The sequence below is a fragment of the Rhinichthys klamathensis genome, unplaced genomic scaffold (genome assembly GCF_029890125.1).
Source record: "Rhinichthys klamathensis goyatoka isolate OS25496 unplaced genomic scaffold, OSU_Roscu_1.1 h1tg000611l_1, whole genome shotgun sequence".
NCBI lineage: Eukaryota > Metazoa > Chordata > Actinopteri > Cypriniformes > Leuciscidae > Rhinichthys > Rhinichthys klamathensis.
In genome coordinates, this window is record NW_026607064.1 from 617,936 (window position 1) to 638,238 (window position 20,303).

At 40.8% G+C, this 20,303-nt stretch overlaps 1 protein-coding gene across 1 annotated transcript in view; it reads right to left on the minus strand.

Annotated features, from left to right (window-relative positions):
* Positions 1 to 6,159: 6,159 nt before the first annotated feature.
* The window catches only part of LOC130075928 (ankyrin repeat and LEM domain-containing protein 2), a 41,917-nt gene continuing 27,773 nt past the window's right edge, over positions 6,160 to 20,303 (minus strand). The window contains exons 10-12 of the mRNA XM_056240761.1: positions 8,592 to 9,035; positions 7,898 to 8,029; positions 6,160 to 6,304 (exon numbers count right to left, since the gene is read on the minus strand). Of these exons, the coding sequence (XP_056096736.1) occupies positions 6,160 to 6,304; positions 7,898 to 8,029; positions 8,592 to 9,035 (721 nt within the window). The remainder of the gene's footprint in view (positions 6,305 to 7,897; positions 8,030 to 8,591; positions 9,036 to 20,303) is intronic.

The following is a 20,303-nucleotide window of genomic DNA, read 5'->3' on the forward strand; positions in this document are numbered from 1 at the left end:
TTAACTTATATTTTTAATTTGTCATTCCAAACTGGTCAATTTCCAACAAAAATGAAAACAGCAAAAGTCATACCTCTGTACAAATCTGGAGATAATCACCACAGATTCCAGGCCTGTCTCTCTACTGCCACAATTCTCTACAATTCTAGAAAAACTCTTCAATGACAGATTTGACAAATTCATTGATAAATACAAATTACTTATTGACAGTCAATATGGATTCAGGAAAAAGTAGGTCAACATCACTATAGCTTTAACTGAACTCATTGAAGACATTACACATTCTACAGACAAAAAGAAATATGGAGGTGGGGTATTTATTGCTTTGAAAAAAGCGTTAATCATGAAATATTAATCATTAGACTGGAAAGGCTCGGGATCAATAGTGCTGAATTACAGATATTTAAAAGACAGGAAACAATTTGTGAAGTTGGGAGATTATACATCTGATTGTTCGGGTGTTGCGTGTGGTGTCCCCCAGGGGTCAGTATTGGGACTAAAATGATGTATTCTCTACATAAATGAAATATGTAAGCTATCTGAACTACTGAAATATGTGTTTTTTGCAGACGACACAAATATCTTTGGTTCTGGTCAGAATTTGGAGCAACTCTTGGACTTAATCACTTTAGACTTCAGAAAAATAAAACAGTGGTTTGATATAAACAAGTTATCATTAAGTAAAACTAAATTTATGATATTTGGCAATTGTTCAATCAAGCAATTTCTGTTAAAGAAAATGTTAACATGGAAAGAGTATATGAAATGAAATTCCTTGGAGTGATTATAGATGCCAAGATTTGTTGGAAATCTCACATAAAATATATCCAAACAAAACTGTCCAGAAGTGTCTCAATCCTGACTAAAGCTAAGCACATTCTGGATTATCACCATACAGTTTGTATTGTTCACTGGTGGTACCGTATTTAAAGTATTGTAGAGGTTTGGGGAAACACATATCAAAATTCATTGCAATCATTATTTATACTTCAAAAAAGAGCAATAAGAATAATTCATAACACAGGATATTTTGAACATATATTCATTATTTTCACAGTCTAAATTAAAACTAATAGATCTGGTTGAATTTCAAACAGCTGCATTTATGTTCAAGGCTAGAAACAATATATTGCCTGGCAATATACAGAAAAGGTTTTTTGAAAGAGATTTAAGGGGAATGTCAAATTTTAAGACTCCCAGTTTTTTGAACTACTAGGAAACGTTTCTGTTTATCTGTCAGTGGCCTCAAATTGGGGAATAAACTAAATAATGAGTTAAAGCAATGTACAAACATATTACATTTTAAAAAGATGTGCAAAGAAATTATATTCCAGAGGTACAAAGAAACAGCGTTAATAGTAACTTGAGCTTATACTGAATAATTTGTAGTATTGCCAGGATCCTGGATCTGCGATGTGTCTGGCATTCCAAAGAAAACACAAAATACATAATATGTAATTAAACTTTCAGTTATGTATGCTAATACATTAAAAGAAACTCAATTTAAAATATTAGATATTATCCATGTAATGATTTTATTAGTAAGTTTTAAAAAAGGGGTTTCTCCATTATGTTGTTTTTGTAAAGAAGAAACAGAAACAATTGTACATGTATTTTATAGTTGTAAGTATACCACATTATTTTGGTTCAAAGTTTCTATGTTTATTTTTGAAGTGTTTTACAAATTTGTCACGATATTAAACTGATGTAATGGTCTTGTTTATGGATTGTAATACTGGTTTATTGGAAATGGATAATATAACAAAAAAAAATATCATATACATAAAGCAAAATATATGTTAATTGTACCAAATGTTGCATGATGGTCAAAAAATTCAACATTCAACTTCAGATTTGTATTGTACAGGTTTTCACATTGGAGCTGTGACTGTAGATGTTATTGTACACGTACGGATATTTATTGTACAAGTTCTCAAATTCACATCTACTCTTGAGTTTTGCTACTCTTTTACCTTCATATCTCCCTCACATATAACCAGTGTGACAACAGCCAATCAGAGCTCTGGAAAATGGTTAGGCGTATTTGTTGACTTCTCTCTAAAGTCCAATGTGTTCAAGGACCAGAAAAAAAAATTGTGCCGCATTAATCTACATTTATAGTTTGCTATTCAAATACAACCCTAATGAAAGAATCAGACACACACACACACACACACGCAGAGAGAGACACACACACACACACACACACACACACACACACAGAGAGACACACAGACAGAGACACACACACACAGACACACACACACACACACACACACACACACACACACACAGACACGCAGAGAGACACACAGACAGAGACACACACACACACACACACTCAATATAGTACAGTATAAATGCTGACGAGGTTAAGTCAATATCCTGATTATGTTTCTGTTTCTGATGTGGATTCTGTGAAGGTTTTCTTTATTTAAGTAGCTCATAAAACACTTATAATGCTCATGAAGGAACAATCTAGCCTGGCAAGCCAGACCTACATCAAGATGTTAGGTCTGGGAACTCCCAATTGGCATACCTCAATCCGAGGGGCGGGATAAACGGTTGTCTTTCAATATCCCTCTGCATGCAATAGGACAGCGCTTCAACCAACCAGAGCAACGAACGGCTGTGGCTGAGTGAGTCCCATGCGTTTTTCCACCAGTGACCAGCTAGTTGGTATATTAAACTTTTGCCGTATCCGGTCGTCAAAACTCCGAACACATCTTCCTTTTTTAGGAATGACTTAAGTGACGTTCTCTTAACTCCAAGTCATCGAGAGTCGCGGCCAAAGCCGATTCGAAAGACCGCTGTTCGCCAGCAGCATCTTCTTTGTTTTCAAGCAGAGGGAAATCACCTATGGAAATCACGCAGAACCATCACAACTCTGCCGTCATTATATTAAGCCCGCCCACCAACTCTACACGATCTGATTGGCCGGACCAGTTTTTGGTTTTTCCAGCTCAAAAGTCTATGGAGAGTTGCTAGACCACACTTTGCTGCAAAATAATTTTTGCTGCCGCTAGGGTGCGTCTAGATTTCTAGGCTAGGAACAATCTCTAATCACTGCATTAGGGTTGTGTTTGAATAGCAGACTGTAAATGTAGATTCATGCGGCACAATTAGTTTTTCTGGTCCTTGAACACATTGGACTTTAGAGAGAAGTCAACAAATACGCCTAACCATTTTCCAGAGCTCTGATTGGCTGTTGTCACATTGCTCTGTGGGTTATATGTGAGGGAGCTGCTGGATTTGGTCTCAGTATTCTGATTATAGTGGTCAGTCTGCTGGACATCTGAACTTTAGTGATCACAGATCGAGAGGAATAATCATGGGCGTCTCATTCTCACAAGAGGACTTTGAGAGGTCTGCTCTTGAGACGTATAGATGCGTTGTACAGCATGTACCATGCCTCTTACCAGATATAGGCATAGATGAGTCTCTGCTGAAATACTCTGGCTCCGACTCTAACGCTGTGCTGCAGGCTTACTCTGAGGAGATGGTCCACAAGGTGCCGGGTTACGTCCATGATATCGGGTCTGCCTTTGGTGCACTGACTCCAGTCCCGAACGCTGTTGGACTTGGAGCTCTGGTGATTTCCATGATCATAGAGATCGCTATCAAGAGCAACACTCAGACAAGAGATGATGACACATACAGTCTGTTACGACGAGTGTTTGGGGAAGAGAAAGCTTCGAGTGTCCGAGACACAATGTCAAAGTATCTGAAACGCCATGAAATGTACATGAACAATAACCAACGATTACGGGAGGAAATAAGGAGACTGGAACAGCAGCTGAGCAACCATCTCACCGTCCTCAGAAACTCCCTTCTGAAGGACGGACAGATGAAAACCCGCGGGTTCAAGATCTGGGTCAACGGAGCCGCCTTCCACGTGCAGATGCTGATCCACGAGGCTCGCCTGGATATTCAGGCTGGAAAATCCGCATTAGACTGTGTTCGTGAAATCAAAGCTGCAATCAATGTGTATTTACGGTTCCTGGATCTTATGCTGGAGAAATACAAGACCTACAAGATCAATTCAGATGTGTTTATAAGTGATTCTATGTGGTTTGTTTATGAAACAACGATAGACTATGAGCCATGTAGAATGTATAATAATGAAATTGAAGGATGTAGTGTTAGTGTGTCTGTATACGCTCCTAGCCCGTGTAGTTATGGAAAAGAAGTTATGGGGCCTTTAATGGATATTGTTTACTCAAATTATGAACCGATCAAAGGTTTAAAGAGTTATTTTTTAAATATCAAGAACAATCTCTACTCTCGAATCCGTGAGCGTGGTTCATTCACTGTGCCGTCAGCTGAAGGCTAGTGTAGATATGTGGTGTTGATAAGGGATCGCTCAGATGTAGCGGTGATATGTAGATCAGATGTAGATCAGATGTAGATCAGATGTAGATCAGATGTAGATCAGATGTAGATCAGATGTAGATCAGATGTAGATCAGATGTAGATCAGATGTAGATCAGATGTAGAGGTGTACTCTTGGATCCACCGGGCCTGGGTTTGACCCCGACCTTCGACCCTTTGCTGCATGTCATCCCCCCCCCCTCTCTCCCTTTAATGTCTTCAGCTGTCCTGTCAATAAAGGCATAAAAATGGACAAAAATAATAACATCATAATAATAATAACATAGTAACTTAAAGAGGGAAAAAAAGTGTTGATAAAACTTCCATTGTAATATTTTAAAGGATTAGTTCACTTTAAAAAAAACTTTTGCTGATAATTTACTCACCCCCATGTCAATCAATAATTTTATTATAATTTTATTTTAAAGCACCATTAAACACAACTTCCGTTGACCAATGTGCTATACACAGTACTAAAACCACAACATGATAACAAACACAGATAAACAGAATAACTGCATCAACATTAAGAGTCTCAGAGTCTCAGAGAGTGATTCGTTCATTTTGTGTTGACCGCACATAGATATGCTGTCAACACAAAATTAACGAATCACTCTGTGTAAATGTTGAAACCTTAATTTCTTTTCGACTGAAGAAAGAAAGACATGGACATCTTGGATGACATGGGGGTGAGTAAATTATCAGGAAAAGTTTTTTTTTTAAATGAACTAATCCTTTAATGTATTTACTCTCATCTTGTGATCCACATGTGTATCTGATCTGTGTTTTGCTGCACAGTGATGATGTCATGATGCTCTCCTGCATGTTACACGTTTAAGACATTATATAATCTGCTGCTTCGAATGTCTAGCATCAGAAATATTTTAGTCCTGTTTCCGGTTTAGAAATCATTAAAATGACATCTGCTCCTCCTTCCTCGTTGAAGACTTCTGAATCTTTGAGTAAGTAAATGTTGTTCATAAAAGTGTAAGTGCTGAACACGAGATGTCTCCTACTTCACTGTAAAGTTTGTTCTTAACGTTTGCTTTTGTGATGTTCTCTTTAACAATAAAGGATCATGTGTGTTATTGTTCCACGTGTCTGTGTATTTTAACTTAAAGTGTTGCCAATATACTATACACAGCATTAAATTAATTTCTTTGTGGAATTTTAATTCCTTTTATTGACTTTAGGGCAACTTTTTTGTTTATTTAATTGTGTATTTACATTAAATTAAATTTATTTTAAGAAATGTATTGTAATCAAATATATTCATTTAAATGCATTTTTATTCACTTATTTTTAATAATTTTTTTATTTTATTTATTTTTACATTTTTAAACATTTATAAAACGCAAATTAATTTGAGAAAGTCATGTTAAATGATCTCTGATCTGGTAATTGATTTTTGTGTGATAATCTGAGAAGTTTCCCAATAATAAAAGCTGTTTCCAGTAACGAGTCCTTCACTGCTGGTCAGAGGATAAACACCATTAATCCTGCAACACGATCTCCTCATTCTGGACTCAGAAAACATACCGACACAACTGTTTTCTTAAGTCTTTATGTAACAAAGAAACACATTTCATTACATTATAAATTAAATATGATGCAAACATTAATAACTCCAGCATGATAAAGGCAACACAACTGCTGTGCAAACATGGAAACATATTCTTTAACTTGCATTAGTGTTTAGGAACTGGTAAAAATCAGCTGATATAAAATGTGAATCTAAGAGCTTGAAGAGTGTGACAGATCTCAGTGTGTGTGTCAGAGGACCTCTGGTTAAAGGCGAGTGTAGGCTCTGCTCGGTGGACTGAACATGAACTGTCCCGGGTGAAAGTGACCGGCGCTCCTGGGCTTCGGGGAGACGGTGACCCGCTTCAGTGTGAAGGCCGATGGACTGCGACTCGGTGAAGCTGACGGCCAGCTGGAGATCACACACAACATTTCATTTCATTGCATTTTACAGAATACAAGGCGTGTTTTTATCCTATGAAACACGCTGCAACTGTAATGCAATAAACATCAAGCATGCAAACGTGCAAACGTTCAGATTCGTGCCGGGTGAGATCAACGAAAGCCCAGTGTATTCGTGCAGAACTAAACTAAAATACCCGTTTATGATTTTGTAAACGTTTCAATGCAATTTTGACCCGGTGCCACTTACAGTCCGGTGCGACTTAACGTCCGTAAAATACGATAGATAAAAGTAAGAATATTTGATAAAAGTTATTGTTGAAAAATCTTTTAGACCCTCAAATATGATCCTCGTATTTAAAAGGCAATGACATATTTTAAGTATAAAGGCCCAGTTAATACTGTGAACATTTTATATTATAATTATGTGTAAAATACTGTTTGGAAAATATATGTTTTCTATTACATTACATCTTTGCATTCTTTTCTACTCACTATAGTTCTGTACTGTTCGTGTTTTAGATTGCTTATTAATTAAAATTAATTCATTCATTTCATTCATTTGTAATCTACTTATTCGTTTAAATATATTAATATTTTTAATTGTTTTATTTATTTATGTATATGCTTTTGTTTATTTCACACCAAATTTGATTAATTCATTAATTAGAATTTTCTTTTTTTTCTTCTTTTTTTAATCATGTACAGATTTAAATAATGTTTTATTTATTTTTATCTATTTATTTTTATATCTATTTATTTTATCTATTAAATGTATTAATTTATTATTTATTTGCTGAAATACATTTTTTTATTTAATACATTTTTTATTTTATTCAACTTTATTTATTTATATCATGTTTTTATTTAATAAGTTTCTATTACAATGTCATTGTATTCTGTTGTACTGTACTGTTAATGTATTATTTACTTACATCAAGTTTCATTTATTCATTTTAAATCAAATGCTTTTGTTTATTTAGGCATTTATTTAGTTACATCAAATCATTTTTTTCTTATCAATTTATTTTAATAAAATCTGCTAATTTATCTGAACCAATTATTTATTTATTTATTGAAATTAATTTATTTTTTCATTTTATTTATTTAGTTTCTATAAGGTTAATTAATTGCATTATTTACTTGCTATCATACTGTACTGTTAGAAATAATTTATTAAAATCCAGTTTTATTTTAATTCATTTATTCTAACCAAATTAGTTTCTTAAATCATGTTTAATTTATTTGAATCTTTATTGAAAATAATTTCTTTTTCATTTTAATATTTTTATTTTAATACATTCCTATGTAGTTTTAATTACATTATTTCATAGCATCGTACTGTTCAGCTGGATGTATTATTTATTTATTATTATTTATGATTGTTTTAGTATTATTAATTATTTAAATACAATTATTATATTATTTTAATCAATTTTATTTACTTAAATCATGTTTTTTATTTTTAAATCCAATATTTTTGCTAATTTAGTTAAATATTTATTTTTCATTTAAATCAATTTTTATTTATTTTTAATGAAATGTATTTCTTTAGTTTAATCTTACTTTCTAATAAGTTATTTATTTTGACATGTTTCTCTACCTCTGTGTTTCCGATGCTGAATAGGTCATGACCCTGTCCCTCCACCGGGCGACGCTGGGGAGCGAGAGCGGGTCGATGTCCACGCCGCTCAGCGCCAGCAGAACCTCACAGTCCAGTTTACAGGGAGAATCACTAGCCAACGTAAAGGCAAAAGAATGAATAAACCAAAACTTATTCAGACACCTTCAACATTTCTCACATTATCACAGTTTATTCGCTATAGTTTAGAAAATGTTGATTAAATATGAGCAGAACTCAGTGGATATTTGACTGGTTTTGTCCGTCCTTCTGTTAGACTCTCACACATGAATTATGTTGAATATCTGTCAGCTGTTAAATTTAACTACACAATTAGATAATACCAGTTTAGCTCAACCAGTGACCAAGCAATGCTTCATGTTGTTCAGTCTGTGTGTAAAAAGAGCATTAGCAATTACAGAAAACACACTTCAGCAAAACATGATCAGCTCAAAGTGGAGGAAGACTTTTTGGTCCCATATTTTTACTGGTAGTCACTGTATGAAGAATATTTGTGTATAATATCTCACAGTTCACTTTAATCTTGCTCTCCTCACTTACATAAGTGAACATTAGTGTCCTGATCACACTAGTAAAACATATAAAACTGATATCTGGTGTGTGTTTGACTGTATGTTGTAATAAAGCACTTTCCTCCGGCTGTGTGATTCCTCACCCTAGGATATAAACGTCCGATCGGTGTCGATCCACAGAGCCGGTGTCCCGGTCCGCTGAGCTGCGAGTGGATTTAAACGATGATCCCGAATCCGATGCCGATGAAGATGGTCTGTCATCATCATCTTCATCAGCTGTGAAATACTCCTCAGAGCTGATACTGGACCCGTCGTCTGCTTCATCACATCTGATCATGTGATCCGCCGAGAGCAAAACCTTCTCGAACTCCTGCATGAGGTCACAGACCGGGAAGCGTCGGGATCCTTCCGGCTCCTCGTCGTCTGCCGGATTAAGAGTCAGCCGTGATGTTCTGCCCAGACGGGCCTCAGTGGACCTCAGGTGCTCGTCCAGCATCTGCAACCCTTCCCTGCTGGACAGGTCGATGAAGCACTGGAGGAAATCCCAGTCTTCGGCCCACGGGTGTCCCATCTCACGAGCCAGCTCTCTGCGGACGACAGTACATGAGTAATGCTGAAGAATGACTGTCTGAACTCAACACTTTTAGGAGCACAGGATGAAAATGTAAGAAAATACACATTAAAGGGTTAGTTCACCCAAAAATGAAAATGTCGTCATTATTGACTCACCCTCATGTCGCTCCAAGCCCGTCAGACCTCCGTTCATCTTCGGGACACAGTTTCTATAAGTCGTAGTTTTTGTTATTTTTGGACCAAAATGTATTTTCGATGCTTCAACACACTCTAACTAACCCACTGATGTCACATGGACTACTTTGATGATGTCTTTATTTCCTTTCTGGACAAGGACAGTATACCGTACATACATTTACAATGGAGGGACAGAAAGCTCTCGGACTAAATCTAAAATATCTTAAACTGTGTCCCGAAGATGAACGGAGGTCTGACGGGCTTGGAGCGACATGAGGGAGAGTCAATAATGACGACATTTTCATTTTTGGGTGAACTAACCCTTTAAATCAAACCTGCAACACAGTTATTCACATTTCCCCCCATTTTGACTGTATTACAACATGCAGTTTTATTTTAAAGGTGCAGTGTGTAAGTTTTAGCGGCATCTAGTGGTGAGGTTGTGAATCGCACCCAACAGAACAGGCCGACAGGAAGTGATGTCGTCGTCTGAGACAGCAGAGAGTAGCCAGTTAAACAATGAGGTTTCTTTACAAAGATAAATTAAGAAATTGTGTTTATTATTCAGTGAAACGATGTTATTGTGAATATTATTGTGACTCTGACTTTAGCTGAAGCTTCTCTGCACGAGGAACAAAATAGTGTTTGTCCGTTCAGGGCCACCGTAGAAACATGTCGCTGTAAGCGGACCCGCGGTGTGTGTAGAGAGAAACGCCTCATTATAAGCTAATAAAAACATAACAGTTCATTATGTAAGGTCTTTATACACCACTGAAAACAGTTATGAATATGATATTGCATTTCTGTGAACAGATCCTCCTAAATATTACACACTGCACCTTTAAGTTCATAGGGCTCCAGACTAACAATAAAACATTGAGCTTAATTTGAGGTGTAGATAAAATTAACTTTAATTATTATCATTCATAATGTTGTTAATATTAATTCAAGAGCAAAACGAGTGAAAAAAATAGATATTAGGGAGTGAAAATAGCTAATAAGCCTCTGCTGCCACCTACTGTTACAATGGTCATCTAATCTTTTTTTATTTTTAAATAAGTGTGAGTTTTCCTACATCTTACATCTTTCCTACATTATAAATGGGGACAATCTTTGAAGGATGAACCAAAAATTGTTTTGGTCATCACATTAAAAATAACATTTAAATATGATATTATAGTTTTGTAGTGCTGGAAAAAGATGTGAAGTGGATGTGAGCTTTAGACTATTTCTGCCACAATACCGCGGTTACAGTGAGTGTTACTACAGTAAACCCATGGTGAATGTTGCTGATCTGTGGACTTAAAGCTTCTATAACTTGTTCATTCATGGCATAATGTTTCTCCTGGTTTCCACGTCAGCGCTGTTTGATCTGATATGGTTTATAAGAGAGAACTCTGAATCCGAATCTGAATGTTTCTCACTGGATCTCACAGTGATGTTATTAATTCTGTGGTGAATTCAATGGATTCCTTCAAACGATCTCGCAGTGATGTGTAGTAACAGTGTCGCGTGATCGTGATTGAGATTCTATTATTGGTCCGAACTAATAAATGGTCCGTGAAACGCATAATGAGTAGCGCAGTTTCGTTCCGCTTTCATTTCGTTTGCCATTTAATGCTGGGCACAGGGTTCCCACACCTCGGTTAACTTCAGTTTCAAGGACTTTCCAGCAAATCACATATTTATTGTGTCTAACAACAAACGTTGAGGTTCCATCGTAGTAGTTTCGTGCGCGCATAAACGTCATGGCAAAGTACAACACAAAGTACCTCATGCGGGAAATACTGAACGTAACGCGTAAATGTGCGTAACTAACGTAAATCAAGCAAGCTAGTGCGCACAGGCCACGCAGTGCTGGCGGAATAACACATTAGCGAATTCAGTTTTTTTTCCAGAAAACGTCTTGCACAAAATAAATTCAAGCACTTTCCAGCACATTTCCTTTTCCAGATTCACAAACTTTCAAGGATTTCCAGGACCCGTGTGTAAGAGCCAAATGTGTGTATCTTTTATTTTGGGCCACTAGATGGTGCTGTAGGCTCATGTATATATGTGAGGGGTCAACAGGTAGTAGGGAGGTGTTGACCCGGAAGGGCAAACAAGTTTTTGACCGCTACGGCGGAGTTTGATGAATGCTGTTGTCGTGTGAAGTTCTGGGAATCTTCGTGCTTGTGGACCTTGTGTGCTGTGCAGTTATGTGGAGGACAATAAAGATGGTAATATTGCAACGAAGACGATGCCTATGGAGTTACTTTGCACGTAACAACAAGTTCAACATTAGCTGCCTGGCGTGTCATAACAAGTAGCTACGGGACAACAACTCTAGCACAGTATTAGACTGGCTATTATACTGTCAAAAACTTGTCCTTTTTTGGACTTTCTTTGAACTTTGATGCCTTGGGAACGGAGCGGCAAAGACGTCGTTGGACACCAGCGGCAGCTGAGGAGCCGACCGGGGCGGTGGAGCACCGCAGCCGGAGGAGCCAAGCTGGAGCACCACGGAGACTCTTCACGTGTCAGGTTGGACGACGGTGAATTACAGTAAAGGCGCCCAACGAGGTATGTGTAGCGCTACACCTTTTGATGGCCAATTGTGTGCACACATTAAATCCAATGCATTGGTATTTGCGGTTTGCGGCGTTTGGAAGGTAAAGTTGAGTGTGGCCCTTTTTTCGTTTGAGGCACATAAGTGACTTTACTTGGCGGTGCGCTGACTTCAAGCGAACTCTTATTGCGACGCGCGTTACTGACTGTTTATGCGTAATGGAATCACGCACTGTGGAAATGGAGAACAATACTGAGACTGAACAGATGGCGAGTGGGGGGGAAACTCAAAAACGCACTGTTAAGTTAACAGAAAAGGCCTTGATCGAAAAAATTGATAAATTGCAAAACGAACGAAGGTTAAAATTAAACAAAATGGGTAACATAAGACGTGAGATTCATGAGTTAATGTCTAAAGGTGATAACTCAAATGTATTAAGTACTGTGGATGTGTTAAAAGGGGCATGTGATGATGCCAAAAATTTACATGAGTCCTTGTTGGAGTTATTGCCATGTGATGAAAAAGAAAAGCATGAGATATGGTTTAAAGCCAAAATGATTCCCAATAATGAGTGTGTTTGTAGTGTGAATAAGTGGCTCTCTCAAACTGAAACCAACAAAAATGATGATCGTTTTGATGATGATATAAGTCCTCATGACAGTGTGTCAAATGTTGGCAGTAGACAGTCACAAAAAAGTGTTAAATCCAGCACCATTTCATCTGCTAAGCTGAAAGCAGCAGTTAAAAGGGCCTCAGTATTGGCACATGTGAAAGCCATGGAAGAAAGACATGCTATAGAAGAAGAGGAGGAGAAGCTGAGAAGAAGGAAGGAGCTGCTTGCATTGAAGACCGAGTTGGTAGAATGTGATTATCAAATGGAAATGTATAACTCTATGCTGGAGTCTTCTTCACAAACAAAGTTAACTGGAACGAGCTCATGTTATAAAAGGAGATCAAAGGGAGTGGTAAAAGAACTGAATCCCGTTGCCAAAGAGTTTATACCTGAAAATGATGTTGAAATTCAAATAATTAAAAATGACAATAAAATGCAATCTCAGCAACGAAATGAACCAAAGGTGGCATTAATTGAAACTAAACTTGTGGATGTCAGACCAAAGAAAACTGTGACAGCAACACCCCTTGTGGTTGAACAACATAAACCCAGTGGAACTAAACTGCAAAGGGAGCGTTATACATACAATGAGAACATAACTCAATCAACAACCAGTCTACAGTTACCTGGAGAATTTCTTACCATCATGAACAGACAAACTGAAATCACAGCAGCCATGGTAAAGCAGCAGCAGTCAATGACTTTACCATCACGTGACATTCCTGTATTTGATGGCGATCCTCTGCAATACAGAGCCTTTATTAAAGCATTTGAACAAGGAGTGGAAATGAAAGCAACTCAAGCTGACAGTTTGTACTACTTGGAACAGTTTACTAGAGGCCAACCTCGTGAGCTGGTGCGCAGTTGCCAACATATGGACCCGGATCATGGCTACACAGTAGCAAAGACTTTGTTACAGGAACATTTTGGAAATCCATACAAAGCTGCAACTGCATATATTAACAAGGCCCTTTCTTGGCCAACGATAAGAACTGAGGACACAAGGGCATTGCAGAGTTATTCCTTATTTCTGCGTGGTTGTTGTAATGTGATGAACGAGCTGGAATATGTGCAAGAGCTCAACATGCCTGTGAATATGAGAGCAATTCTTGCAAAACTTCCATATAAACTACGAGAGCGCTGGAGAGGTAAAGCCTATGATATCATGGAGACAACTGGATATAGGGCTGGATTCAATGATATGGTTGCATTTATAGAGCGTCATGTCAAGATCTTGTTAGACCCATTTTTCGGTGACTTACAAGATTATAGTTTAAGTACAACACTTCTTAGTCAGCAACAGCAAAGGCCACACCTGGGTACCAAGATTAAAAGAAATGTCGTGGCCAGCACTGTAACATCTGTGAGTGTTCCTGAAGAATCCAAACAGACATATGTTACAATAGAAGGAAATGAAGATGAGCCTTGTGTTTGTTGCTCACAAATTCACACATTAGGGGATTGTAAACAATTTGAAAGAAAACTGCACAAAGATAAAATATTTCTGTTAAAGAGAAGAGGAGTGTGTTTTGGCTGTCTGCAACGGGGCCACATCAGCAGGAATTGTGTGGAACGATTAACATGTGAAATTTGCAACAAAACCCATCCAACAGTGTTACACATAAAACAACAAATGGCTCCCTCTGAGCATGAAGCAGAAACATCAGAACCCCTGCCAGTTTCACCCACAATATGTGGCCATACAGGGGCCGGAAAGGATCGTGGCATGCTGTCAGTGCTTCCTGTAAAAATCAAGGCAGTGAAAGGTCAGAGTATTATCCAAGCATATGCGTTCTTGGATCCAGGCAGCACCGGTACGTTTTGTTCTGAACGGCTGATGCATGAACTGAACCTCACTGGAAAACGAACACAAGTCCTGCTTCGAACAATGGGCCAATCTAAAACGTGTTCAGCATTTTCACTGTTTAATCTTGAGGTGGCAGGGCTGGAGAGTAACACATTCTATCCTCTGCCAGAAGTCATCACACAGAAACAAATGCCTGTCACTAGGGACGACATGATAGCATCTGAAGATCTAGTAAAGTGGCCGTATTTAACAGAGGTTTACATGCCATCCATTCACTCTGAGGTTGAACTGTTGATTGGTGTTAATGCCCCCAAGTTATTGGAACCCTGGGAGGTCATCAACAGTCAAGGAAATGGTCCATATGCTGTCAGAACTGTTCTTGGCTGGGTGGTTAACGGTAAATTAGATGGCAATGATGAGCAGGAAGTCTCATCGATAACAGTAAATAGAATATCAGTGACCAAGTTGGAGGAACTGCTCAAGAACCATTATAACCATGATTTCTGTGAGAACTCAACCAACAAACAGGAAATGTCCAGAGAAGATCTAAAGTTTCTCAGCATTATGGACACATCTGCAGTAATGCAGGAAGGAAGGTATTGCCTGAACCTACCTTTTAAAAGGATGGATGTCGGTTTACCAAATAATCTTGTTGTGGCCAAACAAAGAATACAAGGCCTTAGAAAGCGATTTAAATTCAACCATCACTTTCACCAGGAGTACGTAGAGTACATGAACAACGTCATCTCATGCTGCTATGCAGAGCGTGTACCTGAACATCTGTTGCATTGTAACAATGGAAGAATTTGGTATATCCCTCACCATGGAGTCCATCACCCTAGAAAGGGATCACTACGCGTGGTGTTTGATTGTGCTGCAACATTTAAGGGAGTGTCTCTGAATAGTGAGCTATTGTCAGGGCCCAATCTCACGAGCACACTTCTGGGCGTCCTCATGAGGTTCAGACAGGAACCAATAGCCATCATGGGAGACATTAGAGCCATGTTTTATCAGGTGCGTGTGCCTGAAGAGGACAGAGACTTCCTCCGCTTTCTCTGGTGGCCAGAAGGAGACACTACACAAGAACCAGTGCCTTACAGGATGATGGTGCATTTGTTTGGAGCCGTTTCATCTCCAAGCTGTGCGGCCTATGCCTTAAAGAGAACTGCCAAAGACAATCAGAATGAATTTCCAGCAGAGGTCACAGAAACTGTTAGACACAACTTTTATGTTGATGATTGCCTAAAGAGTTCAGCTACAGACAAGGAAGCAATCAAGATGATAAATGACACTCGTTGCGCTGTGTGAAAGGGGAGGCTTCACGTTGGAAAAATGGATAAGCAATAGTCGCGTTGTTCTGCAAGCCATCTCAGAAGAGCAAAGAGCTAAGGATTTAAAGACGTTAGATCTGGATATTGATAAGCTTCCAATGGAAAGAGCTCTGGGTCTCCAGTGGTGTGTGGAAAGTGATGCTTTCAAGTTTAAGATGGATCTGAAACATCAGGCCCTGACCAGGCGTGGAATGTTGTCCGTCAACAGTTCTGTTTTTGACCCGTTGGGGTTCCTGGCGCCAGTGACATTGCAGGCAAAAATGATGCAGCAGGAACTGTGTAAAAGAGGCTGCAGCTGGGATGATGCATTACCTCAGGACGTTTTACACCAATGGAAAAGGTGGCTGGAGGGGCTGACTCTGCTGGCTGCATTTAGTGTGGACCGGTGCATAAAACCTGTCGGATTTGGAGCTATAAAGCATGCACAATTACACAATTTTTCAGACGCCAGTGAAGCAGGCTATGGCACTGCTACGTACATTCGTATGACAAATCATGAAAACATCATCCATGTTGCCTTTCTCCTTGGCAAGGCCAGAGTAACACCACTGAAGACCATAACCATCCCACGGCTTGAGCTGTCTGCAGCCGTTCTAGCTGTAAAAATCGATGCTATGGTCAAGGCAGAGCTGAACATACGACTGGAAAATTCTGTGTTCTGGACTGATAGCACATCTGTGTTGAAGTATATTAATAATGAGGACAGGCGCTTTCACACATTTGTGGCTAACAGAGTTGCAACCATCAGAGAATTGTCTGAGCCCGCTCAATGGAAACACATCAGCACAAAGGAAAACCCAGCTGATTATGTGTCTAGAGGACTGAAGGTATCAGACTTCCTGAAAACCAGTGCGTGGTTAGAAGGACCAGCATTTTTGCGGAAAGAAGAGGAAAAGTGGCCTGAAATTGTGTTGGAGGTGGCTTTGGATGTTGGAGACAAGGAGGTTAGGAAGGAGGCTGCAGTTTACGCAATCAGCATTGACACTCCTACTCCCTCAGACCAGCTTATTGCGCACTTTTCGGACTGGAGGAGACTTAAAAGGGCAGTGGCCTGGTACTTGAGGTTGAGGAGTGTGTTGAAAGAGAAGTGTAGGTGTAGAAAACAGTTGGACATTCCAGTGAGAAAAAATACAGTGGTGCACAAAATGAACACAAGAGGGCGCCAGAGGACCACTAATGACCCAAAGAGCAGCAGTCTGTCCACGGCAGAGTTACAGAGTGCAGAGTTCTTCATCATTTTGTACTGCCAGCAACAAAGGTTCAAGTTTGAGATTGAAGCTCTATCGCAGAACACCAGAGTGAGCCGTCAGAGTTCCATCTATGTGTTAGATCCTGTTTTGGAGGATGGGCTTTTGAGAGTTGGAGGCAGACTTCACAGAAGTGCAATGCCAGAGGAATCTAAGCATCCAATAATCCTGGCCAAGGAGCAACACATCTCTGAATTAATCATCAAATGCTTTCATCAAACTCTTGGACATTCCGGACGAGCTCACACTCTGTCGGCTGTAAGAAGAAAGTTTTGGATTACAAAGGGAAATTCTGCTGTGAGAAGGATTATTGGACAGTGCAGTATCTGCAGGCGATACAATGGGCGTCTCTTAATGCAGAAAATGGCTGACTTACCTGCTGCAAGGATTCTCCCAGACCTTCCCCCCTTTACCAACACAGGGGTTGATTACTTTGGACCAATTGAGATTAAAAGAGGAAGAACACATTGCAGAAGATATGGTGTTATATTTACCTGCCTGGCGAGTCGAGCCATTCATTTGGAGGTAGCAGCTACTCTTGACACTGATTCCTGCATAAATGCGTTAAGACGATTCATCAGCCGAAGAGGACAAGTGAAACATCTGTGGTCCGACAATGGAACAAACTTTGTTGGAGCTGAGAGAGAACTGAAAGAAGCTCTTGTCAAACTGGACCAGGACACAATAAATTCATTCTTGGCACAGGTAGAAATTAATTGGACTTTTAATACACCTACTGCCTCCCATTTTGGTGGTGTTTGGGAGAGAATGATCCGATTGGTGAGAAGGGTGCTGAACTCAGTACTGCGTCAACAAACCCTGGATGATGATGGGTTAAATACAGTGTTGTGTGAAGCTGAAGCCATTTTGAATGATCGTCCTATTACAAAACTCTCGGACGATCCAAATGACTTGGAGCCTTTAACACCAAACCATCTGCTCCTGCTTAGAGGAAAGCCATCATTTCCTCCTGGGATTTTCAAGCCAGAGGATCAGTATGGAAGGAGGCGATGGAAACAGATTCAATACCTGGCTGACCTTTTCTGGAAGAGATGGGTTCGAGAATATTTACCCTTGCTTCAAGAAAGACAGAAATGGAACGAGAAGATGAAAAATCTTGCTGTTGGAGATGTTGTGGCCATTATGGATCCATCTGCCCCTCGAGGATCTTGGCCTCTTGGAAAAGTTGTGGAAGTTTTTCCAGATAGTCACGGCCTTGTGAGATCTGTGAAGTTGAAAACTAAATCCAATATTATTGAGAGACCAATTTCTAAGCTTTGCATGGTATATGGAGTCTAATTACTGTGTATAAGCCACATGTGAGGAACTCATTTGGTCTCCTTTATGGTTATTGTTTGAGAAAAAATAATAATAATAAATTGTCATGTTTGTTTATCATGTCAATTAGGGGCCGGTGTGTAAGAGCCAAATGTGTGTATCTTTTATTTTGGGCCACTAGATGGTGCTGTAGGCTCATGTATATATGTGAGGGGTCAACAGGTAGTAGGGAGGTGTTGACCCGGAAGGGCAAACAAGTTTTTGACCGCTACGGCGGAGTTTGATGAATGCTGTTGTCGTGTGAAGTTCTGGGAATCTTCGTGCTTGTGGACCTTGTGTGCTGTGCAGTTATGTGGAGGACAATAAAGATGGTAATATTGCAACGAAGACGATGCCTATGGAGTTACTTTGCACGTAACAACAAGTTCAACATTAGCTGCCTGGCGTGTCATAACAAGTAGCTACGGGACAACAACTCTAGCACAGTATTAGACTGGCTATTATACCGTGGGAACCCTGTGGGAACGTCGTGCGCAACCTATATCAGATTTTCTCAGTCTGGAGCCCTGAGCGTAGTTGAGCGTTAAAGGGATACTTCACCTCTGGAAAGATGAATGTGTATTTAAAATGGGTCATTTTTGTAGAAGAAATGTGAAATTATTTTTGAATTTGGAGCTTTCTAGACTGAGAAGAGCCAGAAAATGTAATTTTGGCTTATGTGGATGAAAGACAACAGCTCCCAGAATGCACTTGCTTTGCTGCCCTAGGAGGCCACGCCTACCGGTAACAGAGCGCAGTAGTCAAACAACAAGTCTAGGCCATTAGTGAGTCTCCGTGATGAGTCTGCCCGGGATTTCGAGATCGCCCAAAATGTCCGGGATTCGGCTTTTGCGTTCTACAGTCGCCATTCATCATGTTTACTGTGGCGAGCAGGACGAGTGAGGGCCGCGGGAGAACGACACGAGTCATGTTTACTGTGGCGAGCAGGACGAGTGAGGGCCGCGGGAGAACGACACGAGTCATGTTTACTGTGGCGAGCAGGACGAGTGAGGGCCGCGGGAGAACGGCTCGAGTCATGTTTACTGTGGCGAGCAGGACGAGTGAGGGCCGCGGGAGAACGACACGAGTCATGTTTACTGTGGCGAGCAGGACGAGTGAGGGCCGCGGGAGAACGACACGAGTCATGTTTACTGTGGCGAGCAGGACGAGTGAGGGCCGCGGGAGAACGGCGCGAGTCATGTTTACTGTGGCGAGCAGGACGAGTGAGGGCCGCGGGAGAACGACACGAGTCATGTTTACTGTGGCGAGCAGGACGAGTGAGGGCCGCGGGAGAACGACACGAGTCATGTTTACTGTGGCGAGCAGGACGAGTGAGGGCCGCGGGAGAACGACACGAGTCATGTTTACTGTGGCGAGCAGGACGAGTGAGGGCCGCGGGAGAACGACACGAGTCATGTTTACTGTGGCGAGCAGGACGAGTGAGGGCCGCGGGAGAACGACACGAGTCATGTTTACTGTGGCGAGCAGGACGAGTGAGGGCCGCGGGAGAACGACACGAGTCATGTTTACTGTGGCGAGCAGGACGAGTGAGGGCCGCGGGAGAACGGGGCGAGTCATGTTTACTGTGGCGAGCAGGACGAGTGAGGGCCGCGGGAGAACGACGCGAGTCATGTTTACTGTGGCGAGCAGGACGAGTGAGGGCCGCGGGAGAACGACACGAGTCATGTTTACTGTGGCGAGCAGGACGAGTGAGGGCCGCGGGAGAACGGCTCGAGTCATGTTTACTGTGGCGAGCAGGACGAGTGAGGGCCGCGGGAGAACGACACGAGTCATGTTTACTGTGGCGAGCAGGACGAGTGAGGGCCGCGGGAGAACGGCTCGAGTCATGTTTACTGTGGCGAGCAGGACGAGTGAGGGCCGCTGGAGAACGACACAAGTCATGTTTACTTTGGCGAGCAGGACGAGTGAGGGCCGCGGGAGAACGGCTCGAGTCATGTTTACTGTGGCGAGCAGGACGAGTGAGGGCCGCGGGAGAACGGCGCGAGTCATGTTTACTTTGGCGAGCAGGACGAGTGAGGGCCGCGGGAGAACGGCGCGAGTCATGTTTACTGTGGCGAGCAGGACGAGTGAGGGCCGCGGGAGAACGACACGAGTCATGTTTACTGTGGCGAGCAGGACGAGTGAGGGCCGCGGGAGAACGACACGAGTCATGTTTACTGTGGCGAGCAGGACGAGTGAGGGCCGCGGGAGAACGACACGAGTCATGTTTACTGTGGCGAGC